General features: G+C 43.4%; 2 protein-coding genes across 3 annotated transcripts; one reads left to right on the forward strand and one right to left on the reverse strand.

Moving 5' to 3' along the window:
- Positions 1–402: 402 nt before the first annotated feature.
- On the forward strand, positions 403–7588 carry gnb2 (guanine nucleotide binding protein (G protein), beta polypeptide 2). The gene is made up of 11 exons (XM_037269549.1): positions 403–860; positions 2609–2689; positions 2796–2834; positions 2952–3058; positions 3393–3456; positions 3597–3759; positions 4658–4724; positions 4813–5014; positions 5112–5328; positions 6074–6323; positions 6855–7588. Exons 2-10 carry the CDS (start codon positions 2633–2635, stop codon positions 6178–6180), a joined length of 1023 nt encoding a protein of 340 aa, XP_037125444.1. The 5' UTR covers positions 403–860; positions 2609–2632; the 3' UTR covers positions 6181–6323; positions 6855–7588.
- A 974-nt stretch (positions 7589–8562) lies between these two features.
- mink1 (misshapen-like kinase 1) lies at positions 8563–25774 on the reverse strand. Of its 2 annotated transcripts, XM_037269542.1 has the most exons (32): positions 24598–25774; positions 22437–22502; positions 21894–22076; positions 21711–21821; positions 21490–21580; positions 21179–21309; positions 21044–21098; positions 20239–20317; positions 19612–19787; positions 19457–19526; positions 19158–19368; positions 18591–18698; positions 17970–18056; positions 17278–17454; positions 17026–17196; positions 16574–16840; positions 16394–16473; positions 16080–16183; positions 15915–16006; positions 15693–15716; positions 15287–15438; positions 15097–15214; positions 14527–14643; positions 14251–14362; positions 14002–14151; positions 13557–13700; positions 13326–13460; positions 13122–13222; positions 12884–13033; positions 12661–12820; positions 12447–12586; positions 8563–12032 (listed from the first exon to the last, which is right to left on the reverse strand). In XM_037269542.1, exons 1-32 carry the CDS (start codon positions 24652–24654, stop codon positions 11949–11951), a joined length of 3903 nt encoding a protein of 1300 aa, XP_037125437.1. In that variant the 5' UTR covers positions 24655–25774; the 3' UTR covers positions 8563–11948. The 2 variants fall into 2 exon arrangements, with proteins under 2 accessions (XP_037125437.1, XP_037125438.1); XM_037269543.1 differs by lacking the exon at positions 17970–18056.
- Between the last annotated feature and the right edge of the window lie 319 nt (positions 25775–26093).

Here is a 26093-nt window from a genome sequence, read left to right on the forward strand (position 1 = left end):
CCCGGGCAGCTGATGTGACCACAAATTGAAGTCTGTCTGGAAGGCCATTTACTGTATATGTATTACAGCATTATCCTGATTTTCAAACGGGAAATAACATTTAAAGGGTGTGTCAAACATGCAGTTGTTGGTTGAATATTTGCAGATCCCTTTGCTGCGCAGCGGCTTAACCTCGTGATATCTGCCCGCTCCCTTATAATTAGAAAGAGAGAAAGAAAGAAAAAAAACTACTCGCAAAAACGACACGGCTGATTATTGCCTGGTCGGAAACAAACAAAAAACATGGTTTTGTTATCTCATTACGAGACGCTTTTTGCAGGTTTGCTTTTCTATTGTACATTAGTCGAGTGATGAAGGGGAAGGAGGGGTGAGGGGGTGCGAAGAGGAGGGAGGAGGAGGAGGAGGAAACCACTGAGAGAGGAAGGAAATGAAGATCACGTCACGAAGAGCAAAATCGGAGTAAAAAAAACGAGCGAGTGCTATTTGACGCTCCTTGGCTTGACGCGAGCGTGAACCGGAGTGGAGCTTATCTATAACCAACATGTTGACGTGGACTTGTTCGGCGTGAAAAAGGGGGAAAAACCGCTACGCAACAGCTGTAGATTTTTTTTGCTCTCTTTTTTTCTTGTGTGGAAATGTGTGAAGACCTCCTCCTCTTCCTCCTCCGTGTGCCTGCCCACTGACGCCTCTTCGTGTGCATCTTTCTCTGCATATTTCCTTTTTTTAGGACATATATAAAGCAACGCGAGAGAAAATAGTTCTTGTTAAAACAGCGGGATATCTATATATATTTAAATTGATTCATTAAAGGGAGTTGGCTTTTTCCACGACAATCAGAGGAGCATCGGTGGAATTAACAGGTAGCCACAAATCATTAAAGTGCATAGGCCAGTTTTCAATGTGTAAGATGGCTGGGTGATGATGATGATGATGACGACGACGACGATGATGATGATGGTGCTCTAACCATCTGCATTGAAAAACATCTTGTTGCTATGACTGCCTCCATAGGCCTGTTGTCCATTTTGAATGAAGTGTGGAGCATTCTCCCTCTTCCCGTGCTTTCCGTTTTGCTTTCGTGTTGACTGTGGCAAGAATCTGGGCCTCACTATCCCTGACATTACACTTCATGTTCGCTGTGGGCTCTCCTCCAGCTGCAGATGTAACCATGGTGTGCAAGTCAAAGGGGTGGGGCAGCGTGCTCTTAGCTAAAAAAAAAATGCCCTGAGCGGATCATGCATCCATACAAAGATGCCAATAGTAAAAAAAAAAGAAGATATGTTAAAAACGGGTCATTTTGTCCTCCATTAGATGTTTGCTAGGCCTCATTTTGGTAACTGCACATCTCAGCTCTTCAATGCTTACACAAGCAGAGGTGTCAGGTGGTGACACACGTTTTTGGAATCTATTATTGGTGGTCTATAGTTTCAATTTCTGTCAAGAATTGAAGCCACATCATTGATTCAAATATGCAATTCTCAGTGTATTGTGGTGACCCCGGTTGGCCTCAAGTAAATTTATGATTTAAATCCACCTCCATTCCAAGATAGATTAACCTTGATAGTTAATAATAGTGCATCCCGGCTTGGTACACAAGTGTAACAGGTCCCCTCGGCTTTTGTGGGAGTGGTCCCTCAGCATCTTCTGCCTGCTAGTGATGCTCACTGGCTCTGTGGCATCTTAATCTGTGCAGGCACCGTTGTAAACAGATTACAGGGTTTATCCTCACTAGTAGTTAGAGATTTAAAAAAAAAAAAAAGCATGGTTTTATTTTTTTTAATCTAATATCCAGATCAGGGATGAGGAAAGCCAATCATTAGATGAACCACTCACCAGACACTTTGTTAGTTACACATAATGAAATCCAATATATAAATCTATATGATAAATTCTGCCTTTGCAAATATAACATGTTTGTCAGAGAGGTTTTAATCGATTTTAATCTAATATTTTCGTTGTCTCATTTAAGTGGGTGATGCTTGACAGTTCTACATCACTCGATAACCTTTTGTTATTATATAGGTATAGTATTATTTTTATATATAGAGCTCCTATTTATAGACTCTACAGGTATACCTAATTGGGTGTCCGGGCAGCCAAATTACGTATTTAAATGCAGAAAGGTTTACACACAAAACAAGTTATTGCCTCTGCACTACTCCACTGCAGTTGTCTATAGAGCAATGGTTCTCAAACATTTTTTCACCAAGTACAGCCTAAAAATAAATGTGGGTCTAAAGTACCTCCATCATGACTAACATTAAAACACAGGCGCATAGTAGAGCTAGTAAGTGTTCATCAAAAACAAGATTTTATTCCTAGAAAGTATGTTTTATATTATACTGTGCTTAAACACAGGTAGAAAAAAAACTGAATGATTCAAATAAAATATATCTTGAAACTGCAATGCAAAAGAATTGATCTAAAAAGTGAAATACAACTGAATGGTAGGTGGTGTTGACTCACCACTAGAGGGAGCCTGTGCACCACTTTTGAGAATCCCTGCCATATATTATTATACATGCATTGGATATCATTCAACTGTGCAAGTGTACCTGATGTTGTATCCAGCGATTGGACTCTTATGTTCTTCTTCTCCAACTAACAGGCCGCATCGAGACCAAATTCCAAAATGAGTGAGCTGGAGCAGCTTCGCCAGGAGGCCGAGCAGCTGAGGAACCAGATACGAGTATGTTGAGTATTTCTTTGAATCACAAATGGTTCTCCTTTCTACTGTAATGTATGTGCAGTGCGATGACTTGTTTCATTCATCCCTCCTTCTTGGTGTTTTACAGGATGCCAGGAAAGCATGTGGAGATTCCACCTTGACACAGGTGAGTATCACAGAATGACGAGAATATCCAATTTAGAGCACGCAGTAAAAATAAAAATAAAAAGGAGATCCTGTTGTCCTGTTTTAGAAATTTGTCTGTCCCTCGTGTGCTACCTAGATAACTGCTGGTCTGGATCCAGTGGGGCGGATACAGATGCGAACAAGACGCACCCTTCGAGGCCACCTTGCTAAGATCTATGCCATGCATTGGGGGTCAGACTCAAGGTGGGCCCAATGCTTGCTGGTTCTCACTATATTCAGTGAAATGAGTCAAATTGATTGCAACCTTGATGAAGGTCTGCGGGTCTACAGAGTGTAATTTTCATGATTATTGTTGTTTTATGAGTGTGCGCTAGATGCGTTTGTGATGATGCTCAGGGTGAAAGAAGTCATGAGATTAATCGAGCATTGCGCAAGTGTTCAATACAAAGGGGGGGAGGAGTGAATTCTGCTAAAATGTTTGTAAAAGTTAAGAAAACATTTGCAGTAATCACTGCGTTGTGCTTTGTGAGAAGCCCAAGTGAGTGCTGATCATAGGAGGTAATGTGCGTCTCTGCAGGCTTCTTGTTAGCGCCTCTCAAGATGGCAAACTGATCGTGTGGGACAGCTACACCACTAACAAGGTACACTCGCACAGTCGTAACACTTCTCCTGACATCTTCCGTCAATTCCCTACATTAGTAACAGTCTAGGTTTTTTCCTCGTTGCTATTCCACATGTTGCATTACGTGTCACCTTTTTTTTTTTTTTTCTTCCTCCCAAGATCCACGCCATCCCGCTGCGCTCCTCCTGGGTGATGACCTGCGCGTACGCCCCGTCCGGGAACTACGTGGCATGTGGAGGCCTTGATAACATCTGCTCCATCTACTGCCTGAAAACACGTGAGGGGAACGTCCGCATCAGCCGGGAACTACCTGGGCATACAGGTGAGAGAGCTTTGTCCTTAATCTGATGAACCAAGCGTACTTTGATTGGCTGGCTCGTGGAGATTTTGATTCACATGCTTTATTAATCACTGGCTGGTAATGAGGCGAGATGTTACCTCATGTCATCTAGATGTGGGGAATTGCAGCGCGTGGTTATTTCTTTAAATAGGGTCTGCTGCTTTAATAAATGATGTGGCCTAATTAATCGCTGGGTCACGTACGTACTTGCATAAATAAACGTCACACCTTCGATAAATGCCCCATTTTCTTTGCTTACTACTTTGGACACGTCTGCTGAATACACTGAAGCCACGCCCTGCTTAACTGTCAATCAAATAGCTCCACTACGGATGCTACGCAGTGCTATCCGATGTAACTGTATTAGCAATGTTTTTTTTATTCCCTAATCACATTTCAAATCCACATCTGAGGGCCAGCTAGTGGCCACCCAGTGCACAAGTAGCACATCCGCCTCATAGTTCGGAGGTTGGGCTTTCAATCTGGGCCCTGGTCTTCCTATGTACAGTTTGCGTGTCAAACGCTCCAAAAGAAGATGCATGGCAGGCTCACTGAATTGCCCAGAGGCGTAATTGTGAGTGTGAACGGTTGTTTGTCTATATGGTGGAAGTGCCCTGCCATTGGCTGGCATTGAGTTCAGGGCGTAGCCTGCCTCACAGCTAAATTCAGCTGGGATAGGCTCCAGCTCACCCGGGACCCGAAAGAGAAAAAAGCCATATGGAAAATAGATGGCTCGCTGGCTCTGATGTCAGAATTTTTCCGTCGCCTGATTGGTTGATTAGAGCAGGCCAAGTTGGACTAGCAAAAGCAGTGTGGGAGGTTTATGTGAGAGAAAGGTCAATGTTAGCTAGCATCACGTTTTCTACATGCGTTGTCTCAGGTTACCTGTCATGTTGCCGTTTCATCGACGACAATCAAATCATCACGAGTTCAGGAGACACCACCTGGTGAGTTCAATACGTTGTACACATTCCTACAACTCGTTTTTTTTTTTTTCCAATTATGGTCATCTGACCTCAATGTTTTTGCCCCAAGCGCATTGTGGGACATCGAGACGAGCCAGCAGACCACGGTGTTCTCGGGCCACACGGGCGACGTCATGAGTCTGTCTCTGGCGCCCGACCTGCGCACCTTTGTGTCGGGGGCGTGCGACGCCTCGGTCAAACTGTGGGACATCAGGGACAGCATGTGTCGACAGACCTTCACGGGACACGAGTCGGATATTAACGCTATCTGTGTGAGTGTCTGAACAATGGCGCCATGACTAGTATGACTCGAGATGATCCTTCAATGTAGTCATCCGCTTACTTCACATGAGGCGTTGTCTCCCTTAGTTCTTCCCCAACGGCAGCGCTTTTGCCACGGGCTCCGACGACGCCACCTGCAGGCTGTTTGACCTGCGTGCCGACCAGGAACTCAGTCTCTATTGCCATGACAACATCATCTGCGGAATCACCTCAGTGGCTTTCTCCCGCTCTGGCCGCCTGCTGCTGGCTGGCTACGATGACTTTAACTGCAACATCTGGGACGCCATGAAGGGAGACAGAGCAGGTGGGTGCAGAACATATTTCACAGACCTACCTGATCTTTTTTTTTTTTTTTTTAGAAAATTCAGAATTAAACTAAATACTTGTATGAAAAACACCAATGGATCATCAACCTATTGTAAAATATTATATGAATAAGTACGGCAATGCTACTAGCGTTTTGTTTGTAACCAAAAAATGACCATTACAGTCAATGTTCATATGAAAAACATTTCTGGGCTGTAAATATTCATACTATAGTAGTAGTGTGCCACGTAAAAAAATATTCTTACGTTAGTACTTTAAAAAAATAAAAGAAGAAAACCTACACACATTCCAATGAAAATTGTTCATAATTTGAAAAGTAATGAAAATAATAAACAGCTCTCCTTGCTGGCCACAAAAATATACCGTAGAGTGTAAGCCTGGATTCCCGCTTGATAAACTCAAATGAATATACTGTAATAGATTAAAACTAAATGAGGAATTGAATCTGAACCCAAGGAAAGTTGCAAATAATCATAGTCATAAAAATTCTTGCGTTAAATAAATTATTTGGGGCAAAATGGCGGTAAATAATTTGCCTTTAGACAATAAAGTCTTTCATTTTTACACATTTACAGCGTTATTTTGGTGTCAGATTGCGAAGTACCGTAAAACACAAGGCCCGCTGTGTTCTGTGTGGGGTTAAGACGTCTCAGCTCGAGTCTGGAGAGCAAAACATTTGAACGTTAACAAGTCTCCTTTTGTCTCTGCCGACCCTCCTCCAGGAGTCTTGGCCGGCCATGACAATCGTGTGAGCTGTCTGGGTGTGACTGATGATGGCATGGCTGTGTCCACCGGGTCCTGGGACAGCTTCCTTAAGATCTGGAACTAAAGGAAGACACACACACGCACACACTTCCTGGAACACAAGTGTTCGCACTGTATGTAAGGTCCAACAAAGTGCAACAAGTGTAGGCTACATAAGACATAGTATGAAGACTTAGTCACACACACACACACACACACACACACACACACACACACACACACACACACACACACACACACACACACACACACACACACACACACACACACACACACACACACACACACACACACACACACACACACACACACACACACACACACACACACACACACACACACACACACACACACACACACACACACACACACACACACACACACACACACACACACACACACACCACACACACACACACACACACACACACACACACACACACACACACACACACACACACACACACACACACACACACACACACACACACACACACACACACACACACACACACACACACACACACACACACACACACACACACACACACACACACACACACACACACACACACACACACACACACACACACACACACACACACACACACACACACACACACACACACACACACACACACACACACACACACACACACACACACACACACACACACACACACACACACACACACACACACACACACACACACACACACACACACACACACACACACTCGTGCTACCTTCAGCTGACTCAAGTGCAAAAACTGCAGCTGCGAGGTTACACAAACACACACGCACAACACAGTGTATGATAATTTAAAAAGAGTTAAAAAAACAACAAAAAAAACAACACAATGTGACCAAATTTAAATCTCCAGCTTTCTTATATTAAAAGGAAAAACACACAACTATGACCTGAAGCCTTTTAAAATGTTACACCCCCCCCACCCCGCCCCTGAGAGACACAGCTCAGAAGACGTCAAAAGGACAATTCTGTCTTTGTTTACAATGAAGTCCAAAATGCACTTAAGACGAATACTACTCTACTGTGTACTTTTGTCTCAGTGCCACTTGTGTTGCTTTTCGGGAGAATGTGGAAAAGAATCAGTGATATTGTGAGAAAAGAAAAAAAAAAAAAAGTCAGAAAAGTGGTTCCAAAAAAAGTGTCTTCAAATTAAAACATGTTTTTGTTTTTTATAGCTATACCCCATATTCAGTGCTTCCTTTTTTTTTTTTTTTAGTTCTTTTTACACTTAATTTGTCCATGTTCTTCCCTTGTGCCTCAGATACACTTAAAGGATTATAACTAGAAAATATTGATAAGGGGAAAAGTAACTTGAGAACATGGCTAAAAAGTAAAAGCATTGAGATGAGTCTGAATGGAGCAGGAGCCAGTATTCAAACTTTAATCTGAATATCACGATGGTAAAATTGTACATAATATTAATAAATATCCTCTTCTGCCAGTGAACGGGGTCTTTTTTGAAGCACTGTTGGTGCAAATATATTTGTGTCATACTTGCACAATGGTTTTTATTATGTTTTAAAGGTCATTGAATGTGGATGACCTAAATTTTGATAGGCTGCTTTTGGAAGTCAGATGTTTATAGGCACAATGCTCAGAGCTATGGTAGAATACAAAAGCCTTAAGAGTACAGTAGAAAAACTGAATACCAAGGAAACGAAAATTGATCAAAAACAAATACAGTACCACAGGGTTCATTTTGGCACTATTGTAGCTCATTCGGCATTTTTCATTTTTAAACTAAAAGCATAGAATTTGCTTCAACGCATCTCGAATCTAAGCAGTGGTACTTTATCAACACGGTGGATTGTAGTGCCGCTTTGTGGCGAAATACGGCAATGCACTCTGCCACAAATGATCAACCCGGTCTCTAGTGGTTTAACCCCATTGTCATAAGCAAGAATGAGATTTTATTCCGAAAAAATCAATTTAATAAGCCACTGTAACATGCAGTTTGAACTAACAGTACTCTTAGAACATTTTAAAAAGTACTTTTCCATTAAAGTGTATTGCGAGTAAATTCAAAGCTAAATACAACTGAACTGTATTTGGACAGTGCTTCTTTGTTCACATACCTGAGAGGGAGCCCACAGTAGAATCACAGCCGGACATTTTAAGTCAGAGTTTCCCAACCTTCAGTCAGCCAAAAGCACAAATCTCCAAATCACTTTTTTCAACGCAGGCTAATTGAACCTTCTGCCATCTAGATTCTAGATGAAGAACAAATATTTGTATGTCACAGTTAGTTGCTGCCATAGATAAACAAAGATTCATTAATTGCAGTAAACGAATGATGAAAGCAATTAAGACCTTTCCCGGACACACTGGTTGGGAATTGCAGATTGAGTGAATCAAAAGCATGACAAACCAAATACATTTCCGTAAAGAGTACAGTTCAATAAGATTAGACAAATGTGAGATGAAGAGATTTTTATTCTGTATCAGACATGAACACAATCTTTTTAAAGTTTTAAAGAGCTTATGAAATACACTCTTCTCACAAATAAGAAACACCTGCAAACTAAAACACTGCAATGTTTACCGAAATTAAAAAAAACTAAACATTGAGTCTAATGTTCAAAGGTCTCGAGTTTTGGGGCTGTACTGTTATTGATTTGCTTCACAAGCTCCTGTACAGTCGATGCCTTCATCCACTTCTCTATTCTGTTTAATTCATAAAGGCAATTGTGGGATTTCGTTCAAGATTGAGCATCACAGTTACTGATTGTGAAAAGCTAACACAGAAAAGCCAGAATCGCCCAAAAAAAAAAAAAAAAAGCCCTGTAAAGCAAACCAAAAGGTAAAATGAGAGAGTGACTCACCAAGCAGCCAATGTTTTGGCTGCCAAAATGAACTGAAGCCAAACTGGGATGAATCAATCAAATGCTTGTATTGCTTTTTGCTCACACACTTAAGTGCATCCCCGACCTTCTCAATGTCACCCTGCGATGTGAGGTTTTGGAGGCTCTTGGAATGAAACTGAAGCAACATGACCAACCAGTAGTATCACTGAAGCAATAAATGAACATTTTAAAAATATATATATATCATACTTTCAATCGAATGATCAACATGAAGTTAGATTTCTTCTTTGGGAAATGAATTATTGAAAACATTCAGGTTTCACTTTAAATCATCAAATGAAACTGTAAACCAACTTTGCATTGAAATCTGATGAGGATCTATGAAAAAAAAAATCTGTTAAAAATGCACTAATTGTTAGTTTGTATAATAAAAAAAAAAAAAGAAAAAAAAAAAAAAAGACTTAAATTCTGCCCACAAAAGTCTCTGGACCACAATGGAAGAACTTAAGAGCCTGGATTTCTTTTGTAGTGCATCTTTTGTGTGCTTGATATGAAAAGTGTCACCTGCGATTGTTTGTGCATTCTAGCAGATACGTTACGCAACAGTGTTTTCATTCGGGAATGAAGCTCAATCAAAAACTGGATTTTTCCCGCTCACATTTCTTTCAACTTCAAAACCAAAAGCCTTCAAGTGACCCGGCCATGTCCATGCACTCAAAGTCCCGTCACCGCCTGAGCATATTAGCAGATGGATCCAGCAAAACATTGAAACACGTGATGACTCGCTTGTCTCCTACCTGACGACCAACTGAGAAAACAGACCGTTACACATTGTGCTTTGACTAATAGAGCGGCACACATTTTTTATAGAAATACAAATCTCTTAAATAGAAGTACATTCACTGTAATGTCTCAACCTAATTTTACATAATACATTTTTATTGTTATAAAATAGACTTCTCTAAATATAGTCAGGCTACTTTCCCCATGACTACGTTACATTAGCAACATTGAAGAGTAAAGCGCCGACTTCATATTTGCTGCGACAATTTACGAGCGGACGTCACTAGACAAAATTCACAAGTATGGCTTTTCGCTATGCCGGTTCCCACTCGCGTCTGGACTTTTCCCCAAAAACGTTTGAGCCTTACACGGCCGGACATTTAACTCTTCGTTATTGCCGATGTCTGAATTAATACTCATTGAATAGTCTCGTTTATGTGCATGTCAATACGCATATCAACAATTTAAGTGCACTTTAAGGGGCAGATAACAATCAATAATACGAGGGTCGAAATTACACCTCTTGCTCCGCAATTAATAAGCGACTTGGGGGCGAGGCTTAAACCCAACCTACTGTATAATAGCTTCTATCATTGTCGTCCCAACTCCAAGGCACTGCTTAAACTGTAAACATGGCAGGTTGGTAAAATAACCGCAGAAATCACACATGGCAACAAACCAATGTGAAATGTAGGCCATGGCACACAACTATAATTAAGAAACACAATCTTCAAAAAAAAGGGGAAAACAACTTTGATACACTATTATACTTCAATGGCTGACATGCACACTCGAGTTTCCGCTCGAGCTATTGTACATTGATATATATATATATTTGTATATCTATCACTTTTGGCTTGACGATACATCAACATCTCGTGAGCCCACAATGTGCCATAGCGCGACAACGCCATCCTTCCGACGCCAACAAATCCCTGCTGTCAAAGGCTCCTGCAGTATTTCTATTGCAAACCAGTGTCACCGTACGCATAACGGAGAAGAGCGTTTTCGTTATCTTGGGGGTTAAAGAGTCTTCTCAACTTAGCAAGATCACTTCCTTTGGCTTGTATTCATTAGCCCCCATGTAGCAGTGTATACAGTATCATGACCTTCAGCCATGCACACAAAGAAATCCATTCTCGGTTCTAACGCTAAAATGTCGGCTTTCTATCAGCTCAGAACAAATATTAGCCGCGGCGCACTGCGGCTCATAACAGACCCACGCGACGACTTGAGAATTTTAGAGTAGAAGAGCCCGCTGCGCCCCTTTTAACACAATCAGCCACATACGCTAACACACTCTCCTCAAACAATGGCTGCACAACACTGAAATATAATTACAGTAGAGCAAAATCAAGAATACCAGTAATTCAAAATCACTACAGATAAATATCAAATTGGTTGTAAATCTCTGAAAAATGGTAGGTACAAGTTTGACGAGGCTGATTTGTTTGCCTCGGCGGAAGAAAAGAAACAAAAAAGCAACAAAAGACATTTCACAGTACTGTCTGCCGCAGAGTACTGCTCAGTTATGATAACTTTTCGAAGCGAACGAGAGCTAATCTGCAATGACTGAGACACGCGCAAAAGCGGGAATGCCAGATTTGCTCGAACTTTGGATGAGCTGGCCCAAATCTTCCTTTTAAGCCTCTATGAAATTTGGGAGCCTTAAGCCACAGCAGATGGGTGTGCCGGCATCCTCTGAGTCGGCCGCGCAACCAATGACGGCAAACCGGAGGAGACCTGCAGATGATTTGTGCTATTTACAGCTCAACTTGAACATACAGTGTTGGTAAATAACGCTTTCTGCACCTGGCGAGCCATCCGGGAATTTACAGTACAGTACTTCACAATGAGGAACTAAGCAGTTGCCGATACTCCACCAATTAAGGGAAGTCAGGACAAGAATCAAAACAGTACAAATAAATGCTAGAAACATCAGTGACTTTTTGTAATGGGTACAGTGTGAGAAATTATTATTGAGGCCATGAAGCTGATCTGAAAAAATTTAAAGACTCCTTTTGAGAATTTTTTATCAGAGCGCACGTGCGGTTTGTTTTGTTTTTATCCGTGAGTTATCAGTGTGTCTGCGTGCATACGTGTATATAAAAACGAATGCGAATGAGCATGCTCGCCTGTGTGTGTAAGACAATGTCAGATGCGCTTCCATCTCCAGATCCTGCTGGCTCCGCTCAGAGCGAAGCTGCTCATCCTTCACCAGTTCATGATGCAGTTTCTATTCAAGGTCATGAAGTACACCTGGCTGCTGCCTCCCGACCGCACTGAGGCAAAGAATACCTGAGGACACGAAGAGAGAAAAGGAGTGAAGGAAAGCTTTTGTTGGTGTTGTCACTCGCGCTTCATTCTCAAGTACAAGTACATATGCTTGTGTAACAAAGCCACATTGAGATTTGCCTTTGTTGATAACTTGGTAAAATGCAAAAAATAAATGCACAAACAAGTTTCCCATATTCCCTTTTTCTTTAGTCTTTCTAAACTCAATTAACTTACATACTTCGACGTAACAGAATGGTTTGAATTGGACAATCAGTTGCACGCCCTCTAGCGGACATCCTATTCAAATGCACCTCCACAGCTTCACTAATGTGAAAGACTCACAACAAATTTAAATTACACAGCTGATTTTTTTTTTTAATCTGCAGTAACAAATGTTTGTATCTTGTTACATTCCACCACATTTTTTTTTCTTGCCTTGTCGTTCCTCTCACACAGGAACTTAAGCCTCTGAGCTCTCTTGTGCATGAAGACGCCATCCAAGTGGCCAGTCTCCACTGAGCGAATCTCAATGGCTTTCTCTCCCCAGCCCATGATCTGATTGGAGCAGATGTGAGCTGCAACCAAAAATGGCAACACAGAGTTAATAACTCATCGGATTCCGGCTGGCGAGTCCATTTTGATCCCGTACCGACAGACGTCGGCATTTCGCCCCACTGCAGGACCACATCCTTGATGATGCGACCATACGTGTTGACATAGACGCCCTCATCCTCGTAGCACAGAAGCATCTCCATGCCGTCGGAACTGGGCAGGAACACGATGGCGTGCGGCGTCACGTGGCTCTGGATCTGTTTGGGGGACCAAAGTCAAATCTCCCAGCCCGGTGCATTTCAAAACACTGCACAACTTACATGGACGGGGATGTAAATGTCATAGTTGTTTCCGGAGTCCACGTCGATGGCGTGGAAGCCGGCACAGGAGCCGTAGATGACCTTTAACCGCTGACCCTCCTCCACTGTCAGGTCCACAAGGACTGGCCTGTGTGGCAGGTCTGCAAAGGACTGGTTAAGGGGAGAAGGCGGTTTGCCGGAAGTAAATACACATGACAAAAAGATCATCTTAAATACTTGAGCGACTTGCTCGTACTACCTTGAAGGCCATGAATTTGTGATAAGGCTTGGGCGCCCAAGCATACACTTCCACGGCATTCTTCAAAGCAATCACAAGGAACTTTATCCTCTCGTATTTCACTAGAAGGGACAATCACGAGGACACGTGATATGGCGTACTTTCTATCAATAATTCAGCCGGCCAAGCGCATTTGTCACAAGCAATAATAAGTCTGCCACTCACCAACTTTGTAGTGCACGCAGCCCTCCATCTCGCCCACAGTGGTCCAGCCTTGCTTCTTCTCCACTTCGGGGTCATTGTGGAGGATCTTATTCCTCAGCCAGGCCAGGTAGTAGACACGCACCTTGTTTTTCTTGCCTTCAGAGGAACAGTAGGAGTTGGACTGTTGACTGACATAACCGACGCACGACGACTAACTGGTCACAACCAAATTCCATGAGCAGCGATACAGACCTGAAATGGTGATGAGCAGATTGAGGCCCTCCAAAACATCCATCTGCTGGAACCGGCGCGAGTTGATGAGTGGATAAACTTTGCCCTGTCCACTGCGGTCCAGCAATTTCAAACCATTCTCTGTCCCCACCAACAGGTTCACACCTAAAGAGACACATTATGTTCAGTTACTATAAAAAAAAAATCTTTGGAGTGCCATTCATCACCATTTGCAGATACTGTATCAGAACATGAGAACGCTTAATCAGGAGAGATGCTACTTATGCTAAACAGCTTTTTAGGAAAAGGTCAAAGGAGCTTGAATAGATTTGAATAAAAATTCTTTGATAATACAAGCAGATGCCCTTTAATGTCTCATGGAGTCTTTCTGAGCAACGATTTCCACAAGATTTTCTCTTCTGAATAATCCATAACGGCATTATCAGTGTTCGGGTATCCTCCTCACCCCAAAGCGCCGCACACAGGATCTCAGAGTTGAACCTCTTCTTGTACTTTCGGATCTCAGGTGTGTCAGTAGGGGGGCGTGTGTTGGTGGGATTCACGTTCACCATGGAACCCTTCCTGACCTCCATCTTCAGCTGTTCAAACCTTGAGCCTATAACATGATGAGGATGATTTGATTAAGTATTTGGCAAATAACGTTCCAATAATAAATCACTTCGATGGTAGCGCAATATAAAACCTTCTGACTCACTTGTAACAGAAATGTTATCCCCGGTACCTCCCGGTGTCTGGTACATTCCAAGATCCACAAAGGTGGTGAAGGAGGACTTGCCAGGTGCCTTGACCAAACATCTGGACTGATACTGGTGGAGAAGAAAGGATGGAGAAGCACAATTTATATAACGTTTGCATTGATAAACCCAGAATTAAAATAGCTCTAATCACCAAACTTGGTGTCGTTAAATCACACGTTCTATGTGAAGTAGAAAGATAACGCAAATAAATAAATACTTTGCGTCCCTCTTACATCATACACAGAGTCCTTCCCAGGGGAGGAGTGAGTGGCGGAATCAGTGGGGGAGTGTGAGGGCTGCACCACATCTGGTAAGTTAGTGTAGCCATTGTGGCTCCGCTTCTCAGGGGTCTTTCAGATACAAAAAAAAAAATAAAAAAATACACATCAATTTTTTATACATATCAAATGTGGAATTACATAATATTGTGCACAGAGCTATACATTTGTATGTGCTCCCATTTTTCATGTACACCAAGTGCCTATCGTTCGAAATGATCATTTTCATTTGTGTTTCTGTGCAATTTTTTTTTCTCGATACTTTTTGGTATATTATTCTGAATTATTTATAGTGGAGCAGCGACATGAGGTAGCTTGCGTGGTCAATGGCGTTTTAATTCTGTGGTCTAACGACACGCAAAAAGGCTGTTAAATGCTGCCATGGTTTCTGCCTACCCCGTTTTACATTTACATCAAACGGCCCACGTCATCAAACATGTCTTGCGTTTGATGTGAATCCCATGGCCTATTTTATCTAGCTCACTTTGCATTTCCAGCTTCATTACACATCCAAAATGACCTCACCCTTTGTACCAACATGGTCTGATCTCCATAACCTCCAGCTTGCTCTCCTTCTGCCTCCTCGCCCTCAACTTCATGAACCACCATGGTGTTGACCGAATCCGTGTCTGCGTCCCTGTGGCTGAAATCAAGAGGGTTCACTCATTTTTTTCCGCCTCCATTTTCCCCGCCGCCTATGTAATGACATTATTACCGATCAGATGGACTTTCATCCTCTTCAGCTCCTTCTCCGTTTTCGCTCTCCTCACTACTCTCACTACTCTCTGAGGAGGAGGAGTAATCATTGGCCTTGACTGGAGGCCTGGGTTGTTCTTCAGCACGCTCTTTGGCAAAGAGGCCGTGATCCTGCAATGCATATCACAATTCATTTGTATGCAGAAATAACGGATGACTGCACGTGAGAATAAAAAAATGAAGATCCCCTGATGATATTTTATGAAGTTCAAGGTCTTTAATTTCAAACGTTCAGCATAACAATAATCCAACACAAAAAAAGAAAAAAATCCTTTATGTGTGATCAAACATGCAACTCGGGCTTTTGCAACCCGTGAACACAGATGAATGAAAAGACAGAACATGCGTACACACTCGCTACTAACCTCTCCTATAGCTCTCTTGTAACTCTACAATTGTCAACACGGATTTAGGGAAGAGGTACAGCATGATGGGGAACAAGTCAAAAAGGAACGTTTCGGTTAGGAGAAAATGACCGATTAAGTGTTAATATTCAGCGCAATTTTTTTTTTAATGACAAAATTTAAGAAGTATTTTACTGGCACCAAAACAACGTTAAAATTAGCGGGCGACATGGTCTGACTTACAGCAGGACGCCCTGGGCGAGAAGAGGTGCGAGACTCCCCTGGCTTGTGACGACTATCCTGGGATAGAATGGGCGACTCCATCTTGGAGGTACCTGAAAACGACAGTAGGTCAAATAGTTCCCACTTGAGGAAGTACAGATGGTCTTGGGGGACAGAAGGACTCACTGAGGATGCGATGCCTTTCCAACGAGCCCGTCTGCGGGAGATCAGATATGATGCCAATATTATCGCCTCTCTCCCAGCGATCGTTTCGGCTGAGATCCGGATTACTGCGCAGACGAAGCCATTAGTCTCACACATCCATAAAACCTCGCAAAAGAAATTCAAATTTTTTTTTTATGCGTGAATGATGAGACCTAGTCAAGAACTCCAAATAGATGATCGGATGACCACACGGGGTATAAAAGTGGTGAAACAAAAGTGAATGGCTTTCTTTTTTGTATCTCTTTAAAATGCTAAAATTTTGAATATTTTGCTACCTGGCTCTCACTGGATGCCTGATGCCAGAAGTCAGGTTGGTGTTGAGAGCTGTTGCAATTGATGCTGTTCTCTGGGGAATCTGAGGATTGAAATTCATCAGAATTTTGCAAGATACTATATCACATTGAATTAAAGTCTTCATTGTTAGTCCAGAGTCCACTGCAGTCAATCCATCTCACCTTGGGTGGGAGTTCCACATCTGGCAAGCGGATCCAGGGCCCATGATCCTCCCTGATTTGGTGCATCAGTGGCGCGGGGGTCTCAGACGTAGGGTCTGAGTTCTGACGCACTAGCTCTCTGGAGTGGATGGGTCGGGGCGTGGGGGCGAGGGAGGGGTCCTGGGTAGGGAATGCGGACATGGTCTTAGTAGGCTGGTCGCAGAGAGACTGGGAGCGTGGGACAGGGGCGGCGTAAGGCTTTAGTGGAACCAAGTGAGCCATCTGCAACTTTTGGGTGGCAGGAGGAGCACAGGATGATGGAGTAGGCCCAGAAAAGAGCGCAATCCCAGTTAAAAGGCCAAAGATGTGAGGGGAAGAAGGAAAAGGTTGGCGTTAAAAGGCAGCAGATGAAGTGTAAAGTAGTTTCGGATAGATGAAGAAAGCTCTCGCCTTAAACAATCGCTATCACCAACCTTGCCCTGCCCCCCTTGAGGTTCAACGGGCCTCTGCATCGGGGGCGTCTGAGCAGACTGGGCCGCTCCAGACGGGCCGATTGAGTCCGAGCGTGACTGGATGGCCGTGTCAGAGACGGTGGTACAGATTTTCGGAGAGCCCTGTCTGTTGAGCTTGCTTCGCTCCTCCACCTGGTGCCAAGAATGAGAGCGAAGGATGAGAGTAGCGGTCGACAGCAGGTTTCGGGCACATGTAGTTTGGAACGGCTGTACCTCACGGGCCCATGTGGGTTTATTATTGGGCTCCAAGTTTTTGTTGTAGTGGTAGAGTTGGGGCTTCCTTTCCTGTTGCTGTTGCTGCAGCGACACCAAGTAAGCATGCTCCTGTTGAAGCTGCCTCTGCAGCCGCTCTGACTGACGCTGCTCCTCCAGCTGCTTACGTTTGTACTCCTGAGCAAATAAACACACTGCGGTCAGCATGCTGAGACGAGAGTGATTGCATTGCACTGATTGCATTGACTGGCAGAGGTTGCACATTTTTAGCTACCCACGGGTGACTTTTACGCATCTTCAACTAGCTGACAAAAGAAGTTTCTTTGGCTTCACATTTAACGTGGTGCAACTGCAAGTCAGTCAACGTATTTTTTTTTATTGTGAGTTATAAGCTGCGTGCGTCACTGAAATGTTTGACGGTCATCTCGAAGGGATGAAAATAAATTCAACCATGAGGCACTTGCCAAGCATACTCGCATTTACTGTATAGTCAGTCTGAAGGCATTTGAGATAGATATTTTAACAATCTGCAGAACGGCCTTCTTGCTTGCTGCAGAGATAACCTAAGATTAAAAGTCAAATGTCTTATGCAGCACGGACATCAAAAAATAGCGCTGTGAACTTAATAAGGTGTCCAGTGAGTGTGTCGTCTACTTGAACCCAAAAATGAGAAGCCAATCATGGCGATTTACCATAAGCAATGCCTGCTCCTGAAGCAGCTGCTGCTGGAGGATTTCGAGCTGCCGTTGCTCTTCTTCTAACTTATGTCTTATAAACTCCTGAGGAGAGGCGAGGGAGAAGGGAGGACAGGAATAAAAGGTGCAAAAGGAGAAGGCAAATATGAGAGGAGGGGGAGAGGACGCAATCATAGAACAGTTATGTAAGCATACGCCAAACAACAGGATCCATTCAACAATTTGAACACAAAATGCCGTTTGGCAAATCAAACAAGAAAACTCAAAGCAAGCATTCGATATTTGATCAATGCTGAGAGAACTTGATAATAGCCAAAGACTGATTGATATTAGTCACACGAACAGAACATAAGCGTGACGGGCTCGTGATTGTGATTTGACACCAGACAATTTCAGATGGGAGACAGGAAATGGAAAAAAAAAAAAAAAAAAAGAACAGACCAACACACAGAGAGCTCACCCACAGAACTCATCCCTGAATAAATACACTATTTTGAACCCTTGCTGCTATGGCAACCTACTCATGGAATTTCACCACTCGCAGAGTGTTGCTGCACGACACGCCCACACTTGGCCTCGATTGGCTGACTGTGGCGGTTGTCCCCTGTGGTTGGTTACCTGCTCTCTTTCGGCCAGTCTTCTATCTTCCTCCCGTCTCATATCGTCAAGTCTCCGATGGGGACCTTTTTCTTGCTGCCTCACCATCTCTCGCTCCTTTCTCTGTTGCTGAGACAGAAAGAGGGGGGGGGGGTTGACAGGAAAAAGAGAAATGATCACAGGGGCAAAGTTATATACGCGAATTGATGATGGATTGCCGTCTTATGAGTGAAACCACCCACATATTTTGCACAGAGTTAGGGAAAGAACTAAAGGGAATGGACAACAGAATAGAGACGGAGTCATTCTGTCAACTACACACATGCAGATGCACACAAAAGGACATCTAGTGCATTCGTCATCTTATAAAGCTAAAAAATGATTTATGTTTGACTGGAGGGAAATGAAATACCGCCAAATTGTTTGTTGTTGGCAGTTGAACACAGAAAGGCTCAACCCCACTGCGTTGGTTTTTACCAGAAATCATAATGTGTTCATTTACAATATGGTCAATTGCTGTAAGTGGCAGTCAGCGAAGTGAAGATTTAGGGCATCCATTTCAGCGGTGGTCAAAATGTGGTGAGCTACCTCTTCCAGTCGTCGCCGCTGCTCTTTTTGCTCTTCAATGCGTTTCTGTCTGTCGTGCAGCAATTGCCTCTTGTGCTCCTCAGGGTCCCGGCGCTGAGCGGCCAATTGGGCCTGCTGTCTCTTGTGAGCCTCCGACCGCTCCTTGTTCTCTTGTTGGAGACGCTGGAAGTCCCGACGGAGGGTGGACTCTCCGGGCACGTTGAGGATTGAGCTGGCGATCAAGTAGGGAAATGGGAATGAGACAAGCGGGCTTTTGTTATTGCACGGCATGCTTGAACATTTTAGATAGCAAGAAATACCTCGACTCTCTGTCATCGCTTCGATTCTCATCGTCTTCATCGCTGCCGCTGTACTCGTACTCCGTCTCCTCTGTGATGACGATCAGAATAAAGGTCAAGGATGCAAGATTGTCAATATCACAGTCAGGTCAGCAGTCAGTTGTTCCTCTACTGACCTTTCTCTCCCCTTTTTTTGCGCGTCCGGTCAATGTGGTCTTTGAGTTGAATCCGGACCTGCCGCTCGGTGGGCTGGTCCCTGATGAAGGAGTGCTTGAGCAGCTGCTCTGTGGATGGTCGGCTGGGATACGTCTTCACGAGGCAGGCCTCGATAAAGTCAATAAATTTCTTGGACCTGAGCGAAATGGGAAGAGTGCTAAGCGATTGGGATTCATTGCCAGCCGGCTATCTTCGAATTCACCAATCATCGAGCATAGTCAATCTTGTTAGTTACTTTTGGAGAGGTACTTGCTTAATAATTCAGGTCAATTTAGACCATGCAGAATGTCAATATTTTTTGGGGTGGGCAGAAACATTCCACTGTGTTGATTAATTAGCAGATGACATATTTCGCAATTACATATGACGCTTGCCAAATTATTACATAACATACGATGAACTATGCTCTTAGTAACGCATCGCTATTTTCCATTACCTTTCTTTCGTATACTAAAGAAACATTTGAAAGTATAGTGTTGCCCCTGATACTGAATACTGCTGGAAAACCTTTTTTTTTTTTAATTCTTCCTGGTGTCTGGTACAATATGCAGATTTGTCAAAATGGCAACCGAGAGCATTTAACTCACCACTTTTTGGATTTAAGTTTAGGAGGGGGATTCCGGGGAATCAGGAAGAGGGCTCTCATTGGATGCATGTCACACAGTGCTACAGAGACCAAATCAAAGACGTGTTAGCATGTACATAATCCCAAAAACCTCATCAATTACCATGGAAAATGAAGAGGAGGCTAATCATGATTTTTCACATTTTCCAGCGCAAAGTGGCTTGAGAATAATAAACGCAAAGGTTCTTTGTGTCCTACAACATGGGCACAGCTGGTGTTATCCAATCTTTCCCAATGCCTCGGGCTTATTGTTATACTGAATGTAAGAGCAAGCAACGTGAGTCATGTTGTTCCCGGCGTAGGTAGGTAGCTTGCTAAACCTGACTGGTAAGCTTTTAAGTTTCACAGTACAGTATCCAGGCTATCCAGGCTAGCTGTGGAGAAAAAAATGTACACAGCTTTGACGTTTGTGCTCAAATCTTATCAAGCACGACGTCCTGAAAATTAGACAAGTGAGGTCCATCAGTCTTGCTGTGAAGACTGTTGGACATGAACCGTTTTAACCAGATCTGTGATTAAATGCCCGAGCAAGCTCTTCCCGCAAAGCAGAGCGGAGAGATCTGTGTAATCAGCCTCCACAGGCGGCGTGGTGTGCCAGCTCACGACTTCACTCGCTTGATTACAGTGAGTCAGCTGTCCATCTGAAGACCGACAAAACTGCCGGAGCAAGACTCATTCATGGAGGGAGAGACAACTGAGCTCCCCGCGACTCCATCACGTAGGAAAAGCGCGGCTGCAAGCCCTATAAAGAATTCACTTTGACTTACGCGGCGCTCCTTCGGCCATTTCGATGGCGGTGATTCCCAAGGACCAGATGTCGCTCTGGAAAAGAACCAAGATGACACTTGAGCCTGGCCTTAAGTCGTCACGCAAGCGCGCACATACTACACAGCTGTTGTTACCCTGTAGTCGTAGGTGGAGTCGGGGTTCTCGTCGCAGGCGATGACCTCCGGCGCCATCCAGTAAGGCGTACCGATGAAGGTGTTTCTACGGCCCACGGTTCTGTCTAACTGAGCGCTGACTCCAAAATCAACTGGACACAAAGGGTGAGGAATTTCCCAAGTTCGGTTACAAGCTATTAAGCGGTGTTCTTTTTGTTCAGCTGCCTAAAGCGCCAAAGAAAGTTTTAGAAAATACCACCACATTAGTCACCCCCCCTCTTTTTCGAAATGAAATCCGATATGCATAATTTGGCAAGCACTTTCAAGCATACCGAGTTTGACCTCTGCATTCTCTGTGAGAAGAACATTCTGGCCCTTGATGTCTCTATGGATGACTTTATGGGTGTGCAGGTGGGAAAGGCCCTGGACACAAACAAATAGGAAGAGCACAAAATATATGTTAAAGTCTGGAACGGGGGAAAAAAAAACAACAACACTTCCTAACGCTGAATGGTGTCAAAGTCAGTCTCTGATTCCCACGTCTGTTTCTCACCCTTAGGATTTCTCTGCAGATGTACGCGATCCAGTCCTCCTTCAGAGAGCTGCCCTTTGTGTTTTTCACCAAGTCGGTCACCGAGCCGGCGCCGCAGAACTCCATCACCAACTGCAAATGTATACAAATCTTTTTTTAGCGAGCCCCCCGATGGCACGGCTGTGCAAGTCATAAACAACAGACCCAAAGCTGGTCATCGTGTCCTGGTGGACTCTTCTTGACGAAGGCACCGTAATACGTGGCTATGTTGCGGTGGTGACTGTATTTTTTCAGCATGTTGATTTCAGCTTTGATTTCCTCCTCTTCCTCCTCCGTAACATCCATCACCTTGATGGCCGCGAGCTGGCCCGTCTTAACATGGCGGCCCTGATTTGAACAACACGATAAGACGATACTAAACATCAAACATGGCATTTTTTTTCAGCCCAAGTCATGGCAAATAAATCACCGTGGAAGTAATTGCGCTTTATCAGCGAGTATAGTAGCTTAGTGCCAAAGGCAATTTTACATTTCACAATGAGGGCTGACATTTTACAGAGCCAGAATACAAGAAACTTTATCGCAAATATTTTTGCAGGGTGGGAGCAGGAATGGGGAATTGGTTTCTAAAGTCTTCACCATGAAGCAAACACTTTTTTTCTTACACTGTGCTACTATATAGTTAACCTCACTTGGTTTATTGTACTCATGATAATAATATTTTTTTTTTTTTACATCACATCTCACCTTGTATACTTGCCCATATGTCCCATTGCCGACCACCTCAACCAGCTCAAAGATTCCAGCTGGATCCTGCGGAAATGCACATTCACAACGTTCAAAAAACATCAAGAAACAGACACACACTTACATTTTCCATCGGTGCAAAATTCTCAGCAGTAACCATTGGATTAAATGTATTTAATATTCGTCACCATAACATACTTAGATAATCACAGTCATTTTTCATTGACTGGATGTGTTGTTGAGATGAAATTTTATTCAACACAGATATAAAAAAAAAAAAAAACTTCAAGATGGCGTCACTAGTGTGAGCACAAATCAGCAAACACACAAAAATGTGATTGAACCATCCAAGTCACAAATTAAAACCTGCACAATTCTATTGATTATTTTGCATTCAATTTTAAAGTGCCTGTTTTATTAAACATGGCATTATTGTGCAAAATTGGATTTATAATTGCTTGTAAACAAATGGTTGCGTCTCTAGAGTGCTTGCCTAACCATTGAGTGTGAAATTAAACAACCAAGGGCATCTTTTGTGATTTGCCTATTCCTGAAAATGAGCCATTTCAAATTGTCTCCAATAAGAAAACGTTGCTCCATTTGTTGCTAGTCACCTTTTCTTTAATAGGTAAAGTATCTCTCCTCTAACAGGCTGAGGTTCACTTCTAAATCTAAAGCAAATAGTTCTTTCTCTGTAAAAACTTCTACTGAGGAGAAAAAAAAAACTCTTCAGCATTAGCACTTGGCCAAATCATTTGAAATGTGTCTTGAAATTCACAGTGCATTTAATTTGCATTCAAATCGCCTGATCTCAATTTTCTTGCCACCCACCGACAAAAAAAAAAAAAAATTCACACGAGCTTTAAATAGAGTACAGCAGTGCAAGCACATATACGAACATAGTGACAGCACAAATACGGATGCTAACATGGAACATGGCCACTTGTGATTTCCTTGATTTGGGCACTTAAAGTTGCTGACCACAAATTTCAGTGCCACTAATGACTATGTTGCTCTCAATTCAATGCCCAGCTCCCTCCCGAGGGAACCGGAGGAAAAGTGACAAGCACATTCGCCTCCATGCTATTTCAATATGGCGTTAAAATGTGTGGGTGAGACTGCTGCTGAGGGTTTTAGAATGTAAAGCATGACCCGTCCTGCTTTCATCTGTTTCCAATGACGGGGTTTCTGCCTCCGACAACACGAGGAGAAATTCCTTTGAGACAGGAAACAAAAAATAGTACACGTACTTTGATAGATAGCAGGATATAACTCAAACAAACATTCCTGACTGATGAAAATATGGTAGGTACAATGTAGACTAAACAAGAGGAACCATAGTAGACACAGGAGAGAGACACATAGAGGAAAATAATGTAATGATTGAGTGGGTGGACAAAGGCAAAGGCGCCAGTCACCCACGTCCAGCACAGAGAGTAGGATGAGAGGAACGGAGTGATAGAAGAGGAGGGGTACAGTTCTGCTCAAGGAGCAGCGCCGGAAGCACAGACACTGCAAAACAAATTGTGGGCAATGACTGCAAAAACGCAGGGAAGCGTTAAATCCAATGGCTCTCTGCTGGTGAGCGTTACAAGGGTGCTTGCCAGAATCATGAAAAAAAAAAAACTGCATTGCTGATCACTTTGGCATATTCAGGGATGTAGCCAGTAATCTTTCCAACACCTCATAAAAGGTTTAAGTAGTTGGTCCTGACGATACTAAGGGATGCACAACTTCAGATGGTTTTAGCCATTGTTAATGTGATTCAAGTCGACGACATTTTTTTTCCTTTTGAGGAGACAATGACATTCCTGGTCCAGTCTGCCAAACACTTTTGGGCAGGCAACACTTGGGCAACACAGGCATCCTGTTGGGCGGAAAACTCAAGCCTTCGAAATAAAAGCATGCTTGTGTAACAACATGGTTGCACCATAATGTGGGTCAAAGACTATTTTCAAAATCCTGCTCCAGTCCTCTCCAAACCCTTCCTAACTAACCACAGGAGTCCATTCAGACATGGAAGACAAGATGCATCAAACCAGCTGTCCTAGATTTGGTACCTTCCTTAGCCAGAATGTGAGGAAACACGAAGCCAAACCAAACAAGGATTTGAGTATGCAGGACTCTTCTAGCACCAACAGTTCAATACTTGTGTACTCACCCTCAGAGCTGCCAGGTCGATGTCATCCAGGCTTCGCGTGGGGGCGTTTTCAGACATGGCTGGCCAAACTTGCAACGTTAGCTTATCAAGTTAGCCAGATTTTTCACAAGGAGCACTTTGAAGGTGTGAAGGTGGCACCGTTGGTGATCTTAAATGGCCGCAATAGACAGTCCAATTTGCGAAAATTGTTGCAGCACTCAGATGAGCAAACACATCGCAGTTTCGAGCTCGCAGCTGGTTCGGTCGCGTCAACTCTCCAAATCTCGTCTTGAGGAATGAAATAATAGCACGACCGATTTAAAAGATATCATTTATTTCTACAAACTTTTACTCTAATTCGGCCACAGGCGCCCTTCGACGAACTGGCAGCTTTTCCAAGCAGTGCACCTCCACTGTTGAACACCTTGCTGCGTTCATTTCAACAAGATGTCTTCGATTTTAAATAACAAGCCAGCTGCGGTGTCATGGGAGGCATTCCGAAAAATGGCAACAATGTATTAACGGAGTAAAAAGGAAAATAAATTGCCAAAATACGCAATGTTTTTTTTCAAGCGAACGCAACGTGATGGCGCCCGTTCCTTCAGTACCGCACCAGAACCGCCTATCAAACTGGCACTAATATTTTAAGTAACTATCCCCGAAGGTATTGTTATAAGAGTCTTTCGAATGGGTCCGCGGTTGTTCAACTTCCGAAATAATCCCAAATTCGGCGTTGCGAAGAGACAGGTGGGCGCAATCAAATGCTCTTTGACTGGTTAGCTAATGCGGCTAAAACAGCAGGCTAAACAGTCTCGTCTGCAATAAACTTTGCTTCTTCTTTCATTTTCTATGTTGACAGTCGCGCCCACCGATGCCAACCTTTCCGGAAAAACACAGTCAGGCGGGCGGTGTGTTCTGGACTAAACCCCGCAACACTTAATCTAAACCGGGCCCTCGACTCTTTAAAGTTGCGCGTCGCGTCCGTGTCCACCATCCAGATTGGAGCACTCGGGAGTTGTAAATCCAACACTGCGGTATATCGTGCCCAACCTCAAAACGGCGTCTGACGAGCAAACTTGTTATTTCGCCATGTTTTGCTTCCAAGCGCCCCCTCCCACTCCAAGCCTCGCTATGTGCAGTATAGATTGAGCGTTTGCTGGTTTGCGTCGACGATTGGCTGCGCACTAAAACTCCTCAAGTCTCTGTGGGTGGCTACGGCATGTTATCAGGGACAAACGAAAGCAATGCGTGTGACGTCATAACGATGCACATGTTTTTCTGCGGTTGGATGCGTTTCCCTTGTTTTTATATTTTATAATCACAGCACATCACTCCAAATATGCGAAAATATTTTTACACAGATTGACCTCCCGCCACCCGGAAGATCATTTGGTGGTTCTGCTTGTCACTATACGAAAACATTTAAAATAGAAAAAAAATCTATAAAATGAACCATTTGACTCAATATAAAAAAAAAAACGGCTCTGAAAGACATTAAACGAATCAACAAAGGTTAA

This window comes from Syngnathus acus, chromosome 14 (genome assembly GCF_901709675.1).
Source record: "Syngnathus acus chromosome 14, fSynAcu1.2, whole genome shotgun sequence".
Classification (NCBI taxonomy): Eukaryota; Metazoa; Chordata; class Actinopteri; order Syngnathiformes; family Syngnathidae; genus Syngnathus; species Syngnathus acus.